Raw genomic sequence first — 19664 nt, forward strand, 5'->3', positions numbered from 1 at the left:
TCCCAAATGACTTTTATCACAGAGTCATGCCTTCTGTATCCTAGTGTCAATATTTTAGGCAGTGGTATTCCAGTGTCACATTTTAGCCTATAGCGTCCCCCAAATTTTGGCAACCTTACAGACTTTGGTAAGCTTATATGGTAATTAGGAGATTGGATCTCCTCTGGATGCAGCTGCTTTCTTGCTTTCCTGTAGCACTCATTCCATTGTTTGTGGAATGCAGTGGACCTTGGCTTGGGGAAGAGAGAAAGGGAGTATGTTGTCCCCATCACATGGCTTCATAGAGGGGAGGAGAAAGTGATGATTATTGTCAATAGCGCGTCTATTTTTTTTGTTGCAGGGGAACAATTGGTGGCAGAGAAAGAATAGCAAAACTATTTTCTTAGGAAATGTTATTAGTACATTTTGATTACAGAGGATTTTCCATCTATGTTATGTTGGCTGATCATCTAGTTCCCTTCCCTTCAGTCCTGACTTTCTCACTGAACTGTGATTGGTGATTTATGCCACTGATTTTGTGGCTCTGCCATTTTCTTCTTTCTTAATTAAGTTAAACTTTCAGTTTGTCCCTTGGGGACTAGTTTTTAAAAAATTGCTGTTTTTCTAAATTTTTGCATAGATTTTGAACTTCTTTATAGCATTTTAAATTTTGTTTTCTGTGTCTTCTTCTTATGCTGACTTATTTCTGGCTCATTTACATCTTCAATTTTATGGGAAGTTGTTTGTTGAAATTGAGGCGATGGTAGAATATCTAAGTGGAGTTCTGTCACAGGAGTTGGAGCGATTTGAAGGGTGCACAAGAAAATGGTCAATGTTAACGGTTACACGTTTTGGAGTCATTGGAATTGTTGAAAGTAGAGTTCTGTTTTGATTTGTTTTGTTTTATAAATGATATGGTTATTCTGAAGGAAAGGGAATATAAAAAGCAATGGAGGCCTGAAGCCTGAATCTTAGGAATTGAATTTTGGGGATGGGGAGAGTGGGGCCAAAAGAGGAAAGAAAATAAACCACTTAAGTGAATGTCATGGACTACAGCAGAAAAGAGAAAGAAACTTGTAGGCCTCTCTGAAATGCAATAAAAAAGCCATGAAGCATGAAAACCTGCTAATGGTATTGGGGCATTCTCATATAGAGTGCCTTCTGATGGAATGCAGTTGGTATGTTTTCCCTGGAGGGCTTTTGGACAATTTGTGGCACAAGCCTTTATGATGTACATATCCTAAGGAAATAATTATGAATAAACTCAGAGATTTAGTTTTAAGACTTTTCAGATTTTTTTTTTTTTTTTTTATAATAGGAAAAACACTAGAAGCAAATTAAAGGTTCAACAGTAGGTAGGGGTGAAATTGGTTAAATAACTGATGATGCAGTTATAAAACTGACATTATAGAAATAGTTTTTGATATGAAAGATTTTGATAATTGTGTTTTAAAAGGTTTAAGAAGAGCATATAGATTTTCTATTTTTGGAATGGTAGAATAAGGACCTTCAGAAATGCACTCTATAAAGCAATGTTCTTTTGGCAAAAACCATCAAAATCACCTTTCTTAGAACCCTGGAAATTAACTAAATTCTTGCAACAATCCAAAGTCTGTTTATTCAAGAAAAATAACTACTTTTCGTAAGAACAATGAGTCGTGTGATATTTAATTTAGCTTAATCTCATCACACTCTTACCTAGCCCTTTTGGGAGCTTTTATAACAAATGGTCCTGCAACTGCAGTAGCCATCATACTCCCTTGGTAGCCAGTGGAGGAGTCGCTCCCTAAAAACTGTGTTCTCAGAGAATTGTTACTATTTGACCTCTCTGCCAGGTGGCTGAAAAGTTCCATTTGCAGGGTCTGTCTTTATTTGACCTGACTTGGACTTTGTTTTCTGAGAAAAACCTTACCTACCCTACAGGGCATTTGTTAAAGATAAATAGCACCATTTGCTGAACATTGCAGCTCTTTGAGGTGGCTTTACTAGTTGGAACAACAAAAAACGAACAGAAAGCTTAGAAAGAAGGACTGAGTAATGAGATGCCCGAGGTGCCTTTGAAAGATTTTGATGTATTTGTAGGTATTTATAAGGCCACAGGTAAGTGTAGCATTGTGCACATGCCCAGGAAAGAACTGAAAAGACTAAGTTCTCAACCTCTGGCTGACTTTGAGACGGTGTACAAGCAAGAAATGAAGGCTAAGGCAAAGTTGTAAAATACTTGGTGGGGTGTTGGGTGCCACAACACAAACCAAACCCTCAAAAAAGGCTGCAACACTTAATAATTCAAGTCTTTTTTTTTTTTTTTTGAGACAGAGTCTCATTATGTTGTCCTCAGTAGAGTGCTATGGCATCACAGCTCACAGCGACTCTTGGGCTTAAGTGATTCTCTTGCCTCAGCCTCCCAAGTAGATGGGACTACAGGTGCCCGCCACAACATGTAGCTATTTTTTTGTTGTTGTTGTTGCAGTTGTCATCGTTTTAGCTGGCCCGGGCTGGGTTCGAACCCACCTGCCTTGGTGTATGTGGGCCGCACCCTAACCACTGAGCTGTGGGCACCGAGCTAATAATTCAAGTCTTGAAAGAAGTGTCCAGTTATTAGATTACCACTAAACTAACTGAACAGAGACTTCAGTGGCCACTTATAAACAAAGTGTCAGTTTACAGAATTCATCCAAGATAATTATTAAAGAAACAAATAGTATCAACTCTAGAATCTTCTTTCCAAAGTTGACACATTATATTTTGAATGTACATTTTTGGGTGAAAAACTACATGTCAGGCAAAGAAGCAGGACAAGGTGGCCTATATGTAGGGAAGTCAGTGGAAACTGTTTCTAAGTAATCCTAGACATTGAGCTTCCTAGACATAGCCTTACATCCATTGAAAATATGTTCAAAGAGCTAAAAGAAGCCTTTTAATGTCTAAAGAATTAAAGTGTGAGAACAATGTTTCACCAAATTGGCAATACTAATAAAGAGATATAAGTAATAAATAAATATAAATTCTGGAATTATAAAGTATAATAACTAAAATAAATTCACTGGAGAGGCTTAACAGCAGATTTCAGTTGACAAGGAATAAAGGGAATTTGAAGTTAGATAATTGGCATTATCTAGTCAGAGGTACAAAAAGAAAAAGATAAAGGAAAATGAACAGAGCCTAGAGTCTCAGAGACTTGTGGAATACCATCAAGCATTCCAACATATGCATAATAATAGTTTCAGAAAAAGAGGAGAGAGAAATGGGAGGAGAAGGAATATTTGAAGAATAATGGCCAAAACTCCCCTAAATTAATCTGCACAACTAAGAATTCAGTGAACTCCAAGTAGGGTAAAATCAAAGGAGCCACAGCTGGACATATCATAAATAAACTGTTTAAAAATGAAATTCTTGAAAACATTGGTAGAAAAGTGCTTCATCAAGTATAAAGGATCTTTAATATAATTAACAGCTAATTTTTTTTTTTTTTTGCAGTTTTTGGCCAGGGCTGAGTTTGAACCCACCACCTCCGGCATATGGGGCCAGCGCCCTACTCCTTTGAGCCACAGGCACCACCCAACAGCTAATTTTTTAAAAATCAGAAATGATAGAATTCAAAAGTCAGTGGGATGACTGAAAGGAAAAGACTGTTAGCCAGTAATTCTATATCCAATAAAATTGTCCTTCAGAAACAAAGAAGTTAAGACATTTAAGATAAATAAAAACAAGGAATTTATTCCTAGCAGATTTTCCCTAAAAGAATTAATAAAAGGAGTATTTTGTGCTGAAAGGAAAGGCATGAGATAGTAACATGAATCCAAAAGAAGAAATACAGGTCATCAGTAAAGGTAAAACATTAAGTAAATACAAAAGAAAGTACAGATTATTTTTGCTTTTAACCAATCCAATTTAAAAAGACAACTGGCTAAAGATATAAGGCTGTATCAGTGGGCTCAAAACATACAGATATGTAATTTGTGTGACAGTGGTTATACAGAAGAGAGAGGAGGGGACAGATAATATTGGAACAAAGTTTTTGTGTATTATTGAAATTAAGTTGGCATTAATCTGATTGTTTTAAGATGTTAATTGTATTTCTCAGGGCACCCACTAAAAAAAAAAGTTTTTTAAAACATAAAAACAAGGACATTAAGGTGATACACCAGAAATGCAAAAGAAGTCGATAATGGAGAAATAGAAGAACAAAAAACGCACAAGACAGAAAGTAACAGAAAAATGTCAGATATAACTTCTGACATTATTGGTAATTACATTAAATGTAGTCAAAAGGCAGAGTTGACAAAAGGAATGGAAAATGTAATCTAACTATATCCTCTGTATGAGAGACACTTCAGAGTCCAAGACAAAAAGGAAAAGAATCAAAAAAGATATACCATGCAAATAGTACCTAAAAAAGAGCTGGAGGAGGTAATGTCAGTTAAAAAATAAACTTTAGGACAAAAATTACTCCTAGAGAAAAATAAGAACATTTTATAATAATAAAACGGTCAGTCCATCAGGGAAACATAATAGTTACAAACATAGGTACCTAACAACAGACCTTCAAAGTATAGTAAGCAAAAACTGACAGAATTGAAGAGGTGTAGACAATTCACTTATAATAGTAGGAGACTTTAATACTGTACTTTGATTCTGGATAGAGCAACTAGGCATAAGATCATCAAGGAAACAGAAGACCTGAATAATACTACAAACAGCCATATCTACCAGATATCAGTAGATTATTCCGCTCGTCAGTGTGGACTATAAATCCTCCTTAAATGTACATGAACTATACTCCAAACTAAACCATATATTTAGTATTTAGCTACAAAATGATTTCAATAAATACAAAAGGATAAAAATTATTCAAAGTATGTTTTCTTAGCAAAGGAATGAAGTTATCAGTAACAAAGGAAGTTGGGAAATTAATTCTATGTGGATAACGGCCAATAGTTCAAAGGGAATTTTAGAAAATACTTTGGGATGAATGAAAATGAAAACATAACTATACTAAAACCTGGGGAATGCATCTAATGGAGTGTTCAAAGGGAAATTTATAGCTGTAGACATCTATATTAGAAAAGAAGGAAGATCTCAAGTCAGTAATTTATCTTAATCTTAAGAAACTAGAAAAAGAGCAAACTTAACCCAAAGCAAGTAGAAAGAAGGAATAATAAAGACTAACGAGGAAACAAATGAAATAGAGAATAAAAAAACAACAAAGAAAGCAAGTGTAGAATTTTTTTTAAAGATCAGTAAAATTGGTAAATCTTTACTACAGTGAAAAATAAAAAAGGACTCAAATTACTAAAATCAGGAATGAAAGTGGGTACAGTACTACTGACTTGACAGAAATAAAAAAAGAATACTATGAAGGTAATACCATGTATGCCAACAAATTAGATAATCTGGATAAAAATTCAGATAAACATGAACAAATTCCTAGAAAGACACAAGCTACTAAAAATGACTTAAGAAGAAATAGAAAATCTGAGTAGACCATAACAATAAAGAAATTAGTAATAAAAAAATTTCCCACAAAGAAATGACCAGGCTGAGATGGCAAATTTTACCAAACATTAATGAATTCTAGTAGTTCCCTTTATCTTTGGAGAATATATTCCAAGACTCCCAGTGGGTACCTAAAACCTCAGATGGTACTGAACCCTACACATAGGGATATACTGCAGTTTTTCATCATATATATATGAATATACATATACATACACACTTATTATAATGTGTAGCTTATAAAATAGGCACAATAAGAGATTAACAATAACTGATAATAAAATAGAACAATTATGACAAAATACTGTAATAAAAGTTGTGATACTTGTGCAATATCTTACTGTACCATACTCACCCTTCTTATGATCAATTAATCCAATAACTTAGTCAGCTAGTAAGTGACTAATGGACAGGTAGCTTATTTGAGATGGCTATGTTGGATAAAGGGATTATTCATGTCTTAGGTGGGAGGAAGCTGGATGGTGCGATATTTTATCATATTACTCAAAATGCTATGTAATTTGAAGCTTAAGAATTATTAATTTCTGGAATTTTCCATTTAATATTTTCAGTTGACCATGGGTAACTGAAACCACGGAAGGTGAAACCCCAAATAAGAAGGAACTGTTCTAAACACTGATCTTTCAAATAGTCTTCCAAAGCTCAGCACCTGTAGCTCAGTGGCTAGGGTGCCAGCCATATATTCCGGAGCTGGTGGGTTTGAACCCAGCCCGGACTTGCCAAATAGCCATGACAACTACAACCAAAAAATGGCCAGGTATTGTGGTGCAGGTCTGTAGTCCCAGCTACTTGGGAGGCTGAGGCAAGAGAATTGCTTAAGCCTAAGAGTTAAAGTTGCTATGAGCTGTGAAGCCATGGCACTCTACCAAACGTGACCTAGTGAGACTCTGTCTCAAAAAAAAAAAAAAAAAAGAGTCTTCCAAAAAATAGGTGAGAGAACACTTTTTAATTTATTCTATAAGGCAGATATTGCTGTGATACCACAACCAGATAAAAGCATCACAAAAAGCCCATAGACCAATGCCCATAATTAATAAAAATATACAAATCTTCAACATAATACTAGTAAACTGAGTTCAACATATAAAAAGGTTTATATTCCATGACCAAGTGCATTTTATCTCAGGAATGCAAGATTAGTTCAGCATAGAAAAATCAATTAATGAATATATCATATTAATAAAGGGTGAAGACTGCATAAAACTAACTTCACAAATTAGTTCTAGATAAGAACTAATAAAAGCCATTTATGAAAAACCCACATGTTACATTGTACTTAGTGGTGAAAGATTAATAAAAGCCTTCTCCCTAAAATGAGGAGCAAGACAAGAATGTCTACTGTTGCCTCTTCTACTGAGCATGGTACTTGGGGTCCTAGCCAGGACATTCAGGTAAGGAAAAGAAATCAAAGGCATACAAAATGGAAAGAAAGAATTAAAACTATTTCAGTTGGCAACCAGTATATAGAAAATCAGCCATAATTGAGCAATAAATTAAAAACTTAACAAATAATAAGTTCAGCAAAATCAGAATAGCTAAAAATCAGTTGCATTTCTGTTGTTACCAATGAATATTCCAAAGATGAAATTAAGCATCAAAAAACCCAAAATACTTAGGAATATCTTTTATCCAGTGAGAAGCAATTTTTGTCAATGGTGAGATGTGAGAGTCCAGTTTCAGTCTTCTACAAGTAGCTAACCAGATCTCCAAGCACCATTTGCTAAATAGGGATTCTTTTCCCTAATGCATGTTTTTGTTAGGCTTATCAAAGATCAAATGATGATATGTGGCTGGGTTTATCTCTAGATTCTCTATTCTATTCCATACATCGATGTCTCTATTTTTGTGCTAGTACCATGCTGTTTTGATCACTATAGACTTGTAGTATAATCTGAAGTCTGGATAACATGATGCCTCCAGATTTGTTTTTATTTCTAAGAATTGTATTGGCTATTTGGGTATGAAATGATTTAAGAAATGAAACAATAAAAATTCTAGAAGAGAGTAAGGGAAAAACACTTGACGATATTGGCCTGTAAAAATATTTTATGAGGAAGGTGCCTTCTGGTAATTGCAGAAACACTAAAAATAAATTACTTGGATATGATCAAGCCAAAAAACTTCTGCACAGCTAAGGGTGCTATAACTAAAGCAAATAGCCTTTAGTATGGGAGAAGGTTTTTGCATGTTATGGAAGGTCTGATAACTAGAATCTACAAAGAACTCAAATTAATCAGTAAGAAAAGAGCAAACAAACCCATTTCTATGTGGGCAAGAGAGTTGAACAGAAATTCCTCTGAAGATGACAGACCAGTCAATGGCTAACAAACACATGAAGAAATGCTCATCATCTTTAATCATCAGAGAAATGCAAATCAAAGCCACTTTGAGATAACTGGTGTTAGGTGATAGCTAACATCTTAAAGTCCCAAAAGTACAGATACTGGTGTGGATGTGGAGGGAAAACACTTCTACACTGTTGGTGGGATTACAAACTAATACAATCTTTATGGAAATAAGTATGGAGAATTCTCAAAGAACTAAAAGTTGACCTTCCATTTGATCCTGCAATCCCATTACTGGGTATCTACCCAGAAGAACAAAAATCATTTTATCACAAAGACATTTGCACCAGCATGTTTATTGCAGCTCAATTCATAGTTGCCAAGTTGTTGAAGCAATCCAAATGGCCATCGACCCATGAATGAATCAACAAATTGTGGCATATGTATACCATAGAATACTATTCAGCCATAAAAAAGATGGAGACTTTTTATCTTTTATGTTTACCTCGATGGAGTTGGAACACATTCTTCTTAGTAAAGTATCACAAGAATGGAGAAGCAAGAATCCAATGTATTCAATTCTAATATGAAGCCAGTAGATGATGTAATACATACCTACATAAATGAAATACTCAAATCAATTCTAGGTGGGGGTGGGATGGGGAATGAGAGCCGAGAGAGGGGAGAAGGGCAAGGGATAAGGGGTTACAGTGTATGTCACACCCCTTGGGGGCAGGACACAACTATAAGACTTTAACAAATACAAACACTGTAACCTAATTTTTTGTACCATCAACAAACCTGAAACAATAAAAAAAAATGTTTGGCCATGAATTTAAAAGGAGAAAAGAGAAGTTCAACAGATCAGCATATGTGGGAGAGACTGTATATTATAAAATTTTGCATTTATGAATGTTAATTCATGATGATATATATATTACTTGATTTTTACTGTGGCCTAGTTAGGTAAGGACAGTCCTTGTTTTGTAGATTAGTAAACTGAGGTTAATAGCTTGACCAAGACCATAGAGGTAGTAGGTTATAGAACTCTTTAATTACAAACCCAGTGCTTTTCCTGCTCTGCTAGGCTATGGGTTATGAATTATAGAGTAACTCAGGTGTGTAAGAGTAAGGGTTTATGGTCTTTGAAGAATTGAAAAAGAATTGGATGAGGAGTACAAGTCTAGTAGAAAAGACGTGTAGATGGGCACTTGAAAATATCAGAAGAAAAGGTGATTCTGTATGAGTGCTTTTACGGAGGCATTCTTGCTTTTGTTATAAGATCAGGAAGATAAAATGGACCTCAAAGTAGTAATTTTTTTTTTGCTGATAGCTGTGGATATTGAGCATTAGCAAAAAGAATGCTTCAGAAATAAAATCTTATTTTTTTTCTTTTGTTTAGATCCATTCTCACATATAGCCGAATCGGAGGACGAGTGAAGACGCTCACATTCTGCCAAGGCTCCCACTATTTAGCCATAGCATCCGATAATGGTACTGTCCAGCTTCTTGGAATTGAGGGTTCTAAGCTGCCCAAGTCTTCTAAAATCCATCCTCTACAAAGCAGGTATCTCTCTTTTATCTTTTTTAAACTTTGCATTTAAAGTTTAGTGCACGATGGTAACTTGACTCTTCCTCCCACCCTGCAGTGCAGTTTGGATTAACTGCGGGCTTCTTACATTGTACTTCTTTTCTAAGCCCAATAAAGCTGCATCCAATTCAAAACTTACATGTGGAATGTAAATGTCTTGGCAAAGTAACTAGGAAAATGCCAGGAGGGCTATGTCAACTAATGAGATGAAAATGTGTCAAATATTCTATGAAACACATGTATGGTGCCCCATGATCATATTGATGTACACAGCTATGACTTAATAAAAAAAAAAAAAAAAACTTACATGTGGTTAGTCTCAGAAGATGATGTCTATCTATCTTATTGTCTGTCAGCTTTAAAAAAAAGGTCAGAAACACAGCTTTGAACTTGATTCATCCTAGTCTGGAATTTGTCTGAATAACCTAATTATTTATCAGTTATATCTTCTGTCTCAACTGCTAAAAGCTTAATGTAGTCTGGCTGCTGACTTTGAGAATGCAAGTATTCTTTATTAAAGAAAACTCAAATGTCAGCATTTTGTCACTTGGCATTAAAATCTATGAAGTCGACAGCAACATAGAGAAGAGCTTTTAGATTATTTGCTGATTATTTTAAAACAAAATAGTGACTGGTTTTATTTAAGACTTGTTTTACTTTTTATAAATTGTGGTTCTTACAGATTAATTACATACAAGGTAAGACATTTAAAAACAAAGTAGAACAGTTTCTGACTGACCAGAATGTATTACACACCTAGTATCTCAAGGACAAAGAAGACATACTATGGTAAGAATCTATAGTCTAGTGGAGAAATAGACAAGTGAACAGCCTGCGTCAGTGCAGTGTGGTAATATGCCACTTGTTAAATGAATAGTAGCAGCCCTCTTGAAAGGGAGAAGGCAGCACGTGAGACCAGATGTGAGTTAGCAGCTGAAGCAGGCCAGTTGAGAATGCCTGCCAGGCAGAAGTGGAGCCCACAGAGGAAAGCAGAATGAGGAGACTTTTAGTTTAGTGGGCAAGGCATGGCCATTGGGTAGCTTAAGGTAGAAGTGGATGTTTCTTGAATCACCTAGGATTTTTTTGTTTTTGTTGTTTTGTCTTGCTTTTACATTTAAAATGTGTTTATTTTTTAACATAGTCACCTAACAGATTTGAGCAACTTTTGTCCAGGACATATTATAATGGCCTTTACCTACCAATGAATACCTGCTAAAGTCTGTTTCAGCAGAGGGTGACTATATAGTAATAGACTCATTGAGTTTCATGTAAATTACCGATCAGGAAAGTGTGCTGTGTGATGATTGAGGTCAGAGGCCACACAGACATGCAAATTCAGTACATAGTTATCTCTCAGCCAACAGTGCTTTTCACTGCGAATATTGCTGTCTTTAAAAAACGTTAGCTACCTAAATTGGGAGAAATGTGCTAGGAGGCATAGATTTCACTGTCTGACAGTAGTGTTGCTCCAAAGAAACCTTGTATGAGTTGTTTGTTTGATTCAGTCATATCAGCTCTTGTCATGGCTCTTAATATTATTTCACATTTTATTTGGCACTTGGATTTTTCATCATCCCTCTATGGGGAAATATAGTAGCATTACAGTGTTTACAAATATAATTATTTGTCTAAGCACTCAGCAAACTACTGCCTGTGGTATAGTCCATGAAGTAAAGAATGATATTTGCATTTTTAAAGGGTTGTTAAAAAAAAAGAATGACTATGTAGCGGAGAGATATTTGACTCAAAAAGCCTAAAATATTTATATTTACTATCTGACTCTATATAGAAAATGCTTGCTTCCTGCTGATCTAAGAGATAAAAAAAAAAAAATAAGACAGTCATGTGAAAGCATGATAGGTACCAATCAAGGGGGCTAGTTTGTTTTATGATTTTCTTTTTAGTTTAAACATGTCTCAGTGCAGTGGCGCACACCTGTAATTTACCCAGCACTCCGGGAGGCCAAGGTACATGGATTGCTTGAGTTTAGTGTAGGAGTTTGAGGCCAGCCTGAGCAAGAGCAAGAGCCCATGCTGGGTGTTGTAGTGGTTGTCTGGAGTCCCAGCGACTCAGGAGGCTGAGGCTAGAAGATCACTTGAGCCCAAGAGAGGTTGCTGTGAGCTATGACTTCATGGTACTCTACCAAGGGCGACAATGTGAGACTGTGTCTCAAAGTAAATAAGTAAGTAAGTAAATAAAAATATAAGTGTCTTGGCTTGAGCAGAAACTATACTTACAAGGTAGAATAGTATAAAGTATATTCCTCCAATATAAAGGAATGGACTCATACAACACGGATGAACCATAAATGCATTTTGCTAATGAAAGATGTTAGACCCAAAAGAATATATATTATATACTTCCATTACATGACATTCTGGAAAGCTCAAAATTACAGGGGAGAAAAACAGATCAGTGGTTGCCACAGGCTGAGGGATGGGGGTATAGGTAAAGGCTGAGTATAGACAGCCTGAACAAGGTAATTTTGGGGGGCATGGAATGGTTTTTGTGGTTCTATAGTAGAAGATTACATAGGTTTTGTCATAATCCATTAAACTATATTCATAGCAAGTGAATTTTTTTTTTTTTTTTTTTGTAGAGACAGAGTCTCACTTTATGGCCCTCGGTAGAGTGCCGTGGCCTCACACAGCTCACAGCAACCTCGAACTCCTGGGCTTAAGCGATTCTCCTGCCTCAGCCTCCCGAGTAGCTGGGACTACAGGCGCCCGCCACAACGCCCGGCTATTTTTTGGTTGCAGTTTGGCCGGGGCCGGGCTTGAACCCGTCACCCTCGGTATATGGGGCCGGCGCCCTACTGACTAAGCCACAGGCGCCGCCCGCAAGTGAATTTTTACTTTATGTAAATTAAGAAAAAATCAGGATATAGAGGGAAAGATGGAGTGTAGTTGTGACAAAGTGAAATCTGTTTTACTACTTAATGCCATGTAGTATCCTGGTTGGATACTGGAATAGTAAAAGTTAGCTAGTGGGAAAACTGATCAAATCAGAATGTTCTTTGTTGTATTACTAGTATTATATCAAGGTTAATTTATTAGTTTTGATAAATGTTCTATTGGTAAATAGAGCAGAAGCTGAGTAAAGAGTATATAGGAATACTGTGCCTTTTTTGTAATTCTTCTGTAAATCTAGAATTATTATTATTTTTAAAGTCTCAGCTATCATTGTCTTAATGGAGTCACATAGTTTTTATTTTTTGACCGTGGATAAATACAACTTATGTGAAGCCGAGTGCTGTGTTTTCAGTGACTAAATGTATTTGCCTTTTTGCTTTGTGTATTTCTCTAGAATTCTGGATCAGAAGGAGGATGGCTGTGTCGTGGATATGCATCACTTCAACTCAGGGGCGCAGTCTGTTCTTGCCTATGCCACTGTGAATGGGTCTCTGGTTGGCTGGGACCTCAGGTCTTCGAGCAATGCATGGACTTTAAAGCATGACTTAAAGTCAGGCCTCATCACTTCCTTTGCTGTGGACATCCACCAGTGCTGGCTATGCATTGGTAAGCCGGCTTTAAAGTCAGTCTGTGGGTTTTGAAGATAATTAATTAATAATATCAGGCTTAGATAATATTAGACATTGCCACTAATGTCTGCCAGCTTGTGAAAGCTGTTTTTCCTTTTTCTTCATTTGTAATTTTCCCCCATATTTTAAAAGAGTCATTATACTATAATCACTTGAAATTTAATTTTTTTTTCATTAAAAAACAGGTTAGAAAGAGTGAAATCAGTACTCCAAGGTGGATGAAACAATTTCCTCTTTGTCCTTGTTCTTAAATGGGCTTCTTTATTATATATCATATATTATATATTGTATATTATAGTGATCAGATTTGCTGGTATTCACTTATTCTGCAGGGGAAGCAGCAGCCTTGATTTAAGGGAAATAGCATTTGTGTTTGGGCAGACACAATTTTACATTATAGTAATTTCAGGCAAGTTACTTAACTCCTCTAAGTCTCAGTATCCTTGTCGTCAAGGGCTGCTTTGAAGATTGAATAAGATAAAAGCATCTGTCACACTGCCTGGTGTTGGGAGAAAATCTGAGCAACCCCTTTCTACTTTATCTCTCTACTACCTTTCCCCAAAGACTGAAGATGTACCAAGTGATCTTGCTTGCTTCTTTGCGGTTTTTAATTAATTTTTAAAAGTGTTTATTCTGAGGAGTTCTGAAAAGTATATACTATAGTACAACCCCCACCACAATCAGAATAAGAACATTTTCATCACCTCAAAAAATTTTCTCATGCCCCTTTGCATTTGGCATCCTCCTTCTACCTCTAATTAGCTGCTCATGTGATTTTTGTCGTCATAGTTTTTGTCTTGTCCAGGATGTAATATGAATGGAATCCTATAGTACGTAGCCTTGTTTCTGTAAGCATGAGGCTTTTGAGACTTCTGTGTGGTTGTGTGTATAAGGATTTTCTTTTTATTTATTGTTAATATTCCATTTTATGGATAGATTATTTGTGTATCCATCCATCTTTTAGGTTATGGTAATTGGTTTATTTCTAGTTTTCGGCTTTTCTGAGTGAACTTGCTGTAAACATTTGCAAATAGGTCTTTGGAAGGACATATATTTCCGCTTACTTCAAGTACATGTAGATGTATATATTCCAAGAGTAGGATTGCTGATCTTTTAAAAAATTATATTTTTAATCAACAAATAATAGTATATATTTAAAGGGGCACAATGTGATGTCTTGTATGTTTTGATTGTGGAATGATTTAAGGTAATTAACAGATCTACCATCTCACATACTTATTTGTAGTAAAAAGATGTAAAATCTACTTTTTTTAGCAATTTTTTAACCTATTATTCCATGAATTCATATGGAATAGGTTCCAGCACCATAAGCCCCTTTCCCTGGCTCTCACGTGTGCTATGTGTTGTGCCTCCTATGCCATGAATTTGTAGGGAATGGGTTCCAGGAGCTCAGGCTCCTTTCTATTGGTTCTCACAAAATGTGCTTCTCTGGGTGAAGCAGGCTGCACTTCAGTCGAACACAAGTACCTTTCTTTCTCTTTGGCTTCCTTCTTTTCCTGACCATTTTCCTTCACATGTTTCCGGAAGCTATCTCAGCTCTTAGAGTGCTTAATATGCTCAAAATGAACACTAATCCTCTTGGCAAGAATCTTGCCTTTAACTTGTTTGTTTACAACAATGCCAATAGCATGCTGGGTAACACTGTGGACTCTCCCGGTTTTGCCATGGAAACATTTGTGTGGCATGCCTTTTCGAACAGTACCCATTCCCTTGAATCTTTCTTGTGGATTCGCATGTATGTGGCCAAAGGAACACCCAATGTTTTCTAAAAAGCCTAGAGAACATGTATCGGGTGCCTCTGTTCTTTCCTTGTGTGTTCATCATTTTTGTGAATTATTAGAAGTTGATGTCTCCAGCTGAAAGGAACATTTTAGCGATTTTGAAATATGCAGTTTATTATTATTTATTATAGTCACCATTCTGTGTCACTAAAGCTTATTCCTCCTATCTAAAACTTTGTACCCTTTGATCAACATCTCCCCCTTTCCCATCTGTGCCTCCCCCAGCCTTTGTTTAAATTTTACCTTTTCCTCATGTCCCTTGAGCAGCTACCACATCTTTGTTACTCTTTTCCAATTGGCATTTTTATTCAAAGGAATTATAATCTTCCGTGCTTGAATTTAGGTTCTCTAGATTCCCTAACTTATATTTGTTACATTATTATGTGCCCTTTCCTTTATTATTTTTTATAGTTTAGATGGAATGTATATTTTTTGCCTTCTGTGTGAATAAACTGCACTGGTATAGGAAGAGATAATATCAGGCTTAGAAGAGTAGATATTACACACTCAATAAATTAGCAAATGACAGCATCCCTCTCAGGTAACCTCGGTCACCTTTTAGGAGAGCAGCCCATGCTATGCTGTCTTTGGCTCATTGAGTCACTGTCCTGGAGTGGGGTAGGGTGACAAGCAGAGGGACCCAGCTGGCCCTTTATCTCTTTTTAACTCCTTCACTAGGGTTGGAAACCAGTATAAGAATGTGCTCTGTGCCATTGTCGTGACCAGCTGCTCAGTGTCAGAATAGGCATTTTTCTTTTGGGATGAGGAGGGTTTTCTCTCTGTGTAGGGTATAGGTTGTCATGGACAGATGCACAGACGCTCACACCACTTTCTGTTGTGACTAGAAAGCCATTCATATCTCCTACATGTTGTGGAGAAAAGGGCACATGGAAATTATAGAAATCTGATAATGGTTACAAAGGTGCTGCTACACTGGGAGGGGTAAAGTGATCACTGCCAGTAAAACATCTCTGGTTATTTAAGGCAGTCTGAACATTTTGACTTACCAAATTTAGTTTATGTCTTCTCAGAAGCTTTTGTTCAGGGTGCTTTTGGCAATTAATAGCAGTGTTAGTAATTAATGAATTATTCATTTTTAATTTACATTAGTTAGAGTAGCATTTTGATAAGTATTTTCTATCTCTGGTCTATCTCTAAAGGTGCTGTTTGAAACTAGCTTCATGAGCACAAAGTGTTTTTCTAAGTGTGAGTAAGGCAGTTTTAAACTAAATTCATTCAAAGCTAATGCTATTTACCATTTGTTTAAATGCAGCCTGAGGTGTTCTGTTCATTAGACGGTAAATTTTTTGTGCTTTTTTCTTTAAGGTACAAGTAGTGGTACCATGGCTTGTTGGGATATGAGGTTCCAGTTGCCAATTTCAAGTCACTGTCATCCTTCCAGGGCTCGAATCAGGCGCCTCTCAATGCACCCTCTGTATCAGTCCTGGGTGATTGCAGGTAAAATGGAGGGCTGGTTTTCATGTGTTGGGGGGTTTTCTTTGAAAATATATATTACCGTGCTGCCAACCTTCAGTGTTTTTAGAGTTTTAATTTTACTTATGAACCAAATGCTTGATTCTGTTCTTCTCTATTCTTTTTTTTTTTGTAGAGACAGAGTCTCACTTTACTGCCCTCAGTAGAGTGTCATGGCGTCACACGGCTCACAGCAACCTCCAGCTCTTGGGCTTATGTGATTCTCTTGCCTCAGCCTCCCGAGCAGCTGGGACCACAGGCGCCCACCACAACGCCCGGCTATTTTTTTGTTGTTGCAGTTTGGCCGGGGCTGGGTTTGAACCCACCACCCTTGGCATATGGGGCCGGCACCCTGTTCACTGAGCCACAGGCGCCGCCCCGATTCTGTTCTTATTATGGAAGTTCCTACCACTAGTATCTCATTGTCATCTCATATTTATTATGTTCAAAATGATCTCATCAGTCACCACCATCATCCTTCATTCCTAATTGTCCACCAGCTTTTATTCTATTTTTTTTTCTTTCTCCTGTGTTCCTTAGTTTTGTTAAAGCTCCCACTGTCTCCCTGGAAATCTGAGTTAGAAACCTGGACTCATCCTTAGTTGCCATCTCTCACTGATCTGTTTCTTTCGTGTTTTTCACAAGCTTCCCCTCCCTACTCTCATCAAGCACTCGAATTTTCTTATATGGATTCTTATGTGAGATACTTGGGCAAGTCTTTGAATTTAATTTTATCTGTAAAATGTGATTAAAGATACGGAGTTGTAAGGATTTAAGACAAAAAATGTAAAGCATATAGTATGGCACACAATTAACGATTGATAAATAATAGCTCATTATTCCTATGTTTCCTCCTTGGTCGTCTTGCCTCTAGGCTCTCTGTGGTCCCTGCTCGTACATGTAGCCTGTACACTACTGGCTGCCAGAGTCTCCATGTCGGCAAGTTCCATAGCCATTGTCGAGCTTTCTTATCATTTTGTCAGTTGATCATTTCTGTCTTTTCCAAATACTTTCCTTTCCTGGTATTAAGGACATTTCTCTTGATTCTCCTACTGCTTGCTTTGCTGGTTCCTTCTCTTTCTGACTTTAAAACTGTGGCCTACCTCGGGGCTCAGTCTTGGTCTGGTGTTGTCCTTGACTCATTTTTTCTTATCGAATTTCCAGTCCATTAGCTACTCCTATAAATTTTATTTTAAAATATATCCAGAATCTGATCTCTCTTTACTGCCTCTCTGATCCACACCACTATACACTGTTGCCCATTTTATTGCAGTGTCCCTGCTTCTATCTGTATCTCTAGGATTGTTTTTTCTTCTGCTCAATACTTTCTACTGACTTTTCATTTCAGGTAATAACCAAACCCCTTATAGTGGTCCAACAGATTTTATGGGATCTGCCCTCTTGCTGCCTGCTCTTTCTTTTCTCAGTCGGGATTCTAACAGGAAGCTTGAAATAGGTTTTGTGGGCAAAAATCAAGGTGGCAGCAGGTCCATGCTCCCTCTGGAGGCTCTAGGGGAGAATCTGTGTCCTTGTCTTTTCCTGCTTCTATAGCTGCATTCCTTGGCTCATGGCTCCTTCCATCCTCAGAGCCAGCATAGCATCTTGTTTCCTTGTTATGTTGCCTTCTGCTGTTACTGTCAGATCTTCCTTCCTCATGCAGGTAGACTTGTGATTGCATTTAGGACCCTCTGCATAATCCTGAATAATCCTTCCATCTCAAGGTCCTTAACTTAATTATACCTGCAAACTCACTTTGCCGTGTAAGCTAACATTCAGGTGTTCCAGGGAATAGGTCCTGGATGTCTCTGAGGGTCATTATTTAGCCCACCAGATTGAACCTATCTAAAAGCCAGAGGGTACAGAGCTTATTGGTGTGGTTCATTCAGGTTAGCCTTAGAGCAGCAATGGAAAGTGCTTGGCTTTGCGGCCCTACCCCCCCCCTCGTCTCCCATCCTTAGTCTGCTCCTGCCACACAGATTTGCCCCTTGAACTTAGCATACTCCTGTTCCAGGGCCTTTTAATGTTTATTGTTGTTCCCACTAGAATTGGAGTTCCATGAAATAGGGAGTCTTTCTGCTTTGCATGCCATCTTTTCCCCAGTGAGTAGCTATAGTAAATTTTATGGCTCAGTAAATATGAATGTAGCCTGGTATATAGTCAGTCTCCCTGCTTAAAAATATCTAAGGGCTAGTGTCTATGTCAGGCCTGCAGCTCATTTTTTGTAATCTTTCTCCATCCGTCTTTCTCCTCTCCTTATCTCCCTGTCACAAATGTGCTTCAGCCAGACCAACTCTTCATGTTTCCCCCAAACACCCAGAGATTGTTGTTTTTGCTCATTTATTCTATTTTTTTTCTGCCTGAAGTGGGCCACCTACCTGTATCTGTCCAGCTTTACCAGCTTTTTCAGTCTCAGCTAAATCATCTTCTTCGTGAAGTGACCTTGATCCTTACCTGCTGGCTGTGATCTTTTCCTTCCTTGAGTTTGGGCAGAGCTTCACATTTCTCACATTTCTTTTGCTATCATTGTCGTACACTTTACATTTTCCTTTTAACTCTCCACTTCTACACTATAGGTTTCTTGAGGGCGCGATCTATATATGATTTGTCTTTCTCTGTGGTACAATTCTTTCTGTGTGGTTAAAGACCAGTGATTATTTACTGTTAGGTTGTTAAAAACTTTTTTTTTTTTTTTTAAACTCATCCCGCCTAGTGACAGGGTAACACTGGTTTTTGAAAGTACTAGTCAGCACTTCTTGCAGGATAGGAAGAAATGGAAATGGATAGGGCTGACTTGCATTATTTACCAAGGTGTGAAAGCTCTGAGAACTGTTTCATCCTTGTCTGAATCATGGTTCTTGCCTTTATTTTCCTTAGCTGTTCAGGGCAACAATGAAGTGTCCATGTGGGACATGGAGACTGGTGACAGAAGGTTTACTCTCTGGGCCAGCAGCGCACCACCACTTTCTGAGTTACAGGTTTGACTCCAGTTTTTTCTGTAAAGGACAATATTATTTCCTATATTCTAAGAACTTTCAGGTCTTGTATCAAACATTTTAATGTTTTGGCTTTTAGGTTATGTTTAAAGTTGGTTTTAATAACATCAAGTAGCATATGGCCTTTGCTGAGGGGTGTTTTCCAGTCCCTCACGCTCGCTAGTGTTCTGCTTTATTAAGTGTTTTAGGTGCTGACTTCCTAAGGCTCGTATGTCTCTTTGCGAGCCCAGTAAGAGCTGGGTTCATTAGCAAAAGCCCAGATTGTAGTTTAGATCATTAAAAAAGGGAATATAACCCTCTTAATGTACATTTTTGTTTCTAATAGTCATGTTGCCAAGGGTGCTTGCTTCATGTGGCAAAGGATAGGAAAGATTTTTTTTCTTCTTTAGTTTGGGTTCTGCTCAGAGTGGTTTTGAATAAAAATGTCAGGCTATACCTTTGGTTGGAGTGATACAAAGCAAATGTATTTTAAAGTCCCAGAGA

The 19664-nt window shown here is 37.2% G+C and overlaps 1 protein-coding gene across 7 annotated transcripts in view; it reads left to right on the forward strand.

Annotated features, from left to right (window-relative positions):
* The window catches only part of PIK3R4 (phosphoinositide-3-kinase regulatory subunit 4), an 81757-nt gene that overhangs the window by 60166 nt on the left and 1927 nt on the right, over positions 1–19664 (forward strand). For 6 of the 7 annotated variants that reach the window (XM_053599898.1, XM_053599896.1, XM_053599895.1 and 3 more), the window contains exons 14-17: positions 9184–9348; positions 12679–12890; positions 16042–16173; positions 19063–19163. In XM_053599898.1, the coding sequence (XP_053455873.1) occupies positions 9184–9348; positions 12679–12890; positions 16042–16173; positions 19063–19163 (610 nt within the window). The remainder of the gene's footprint in view (positions 1–9183; positions 9349–12678; positions 12891–16041; positions 16174–19062; positions 19164–19664) is intronic. The other variant, XR_008381756.1, reaches the window with a different exon arrangement.

This window comes from Nycticebus coucang, chromosome 8, assembly GCF_027406575.1.
Source record: "Nycticebus coucang isolate mNycCou1 chromosome 8, mNycCou1.pri, whole genome shotgun sequence".
In the NCBI taxonomy this organism is placed as follows: domain Eukaryota; kingdom Metazoa; phylum Chordata; class Mammalia; order Primates; family Lorisidae; genus Nycticebus; species Nycticebus coucang.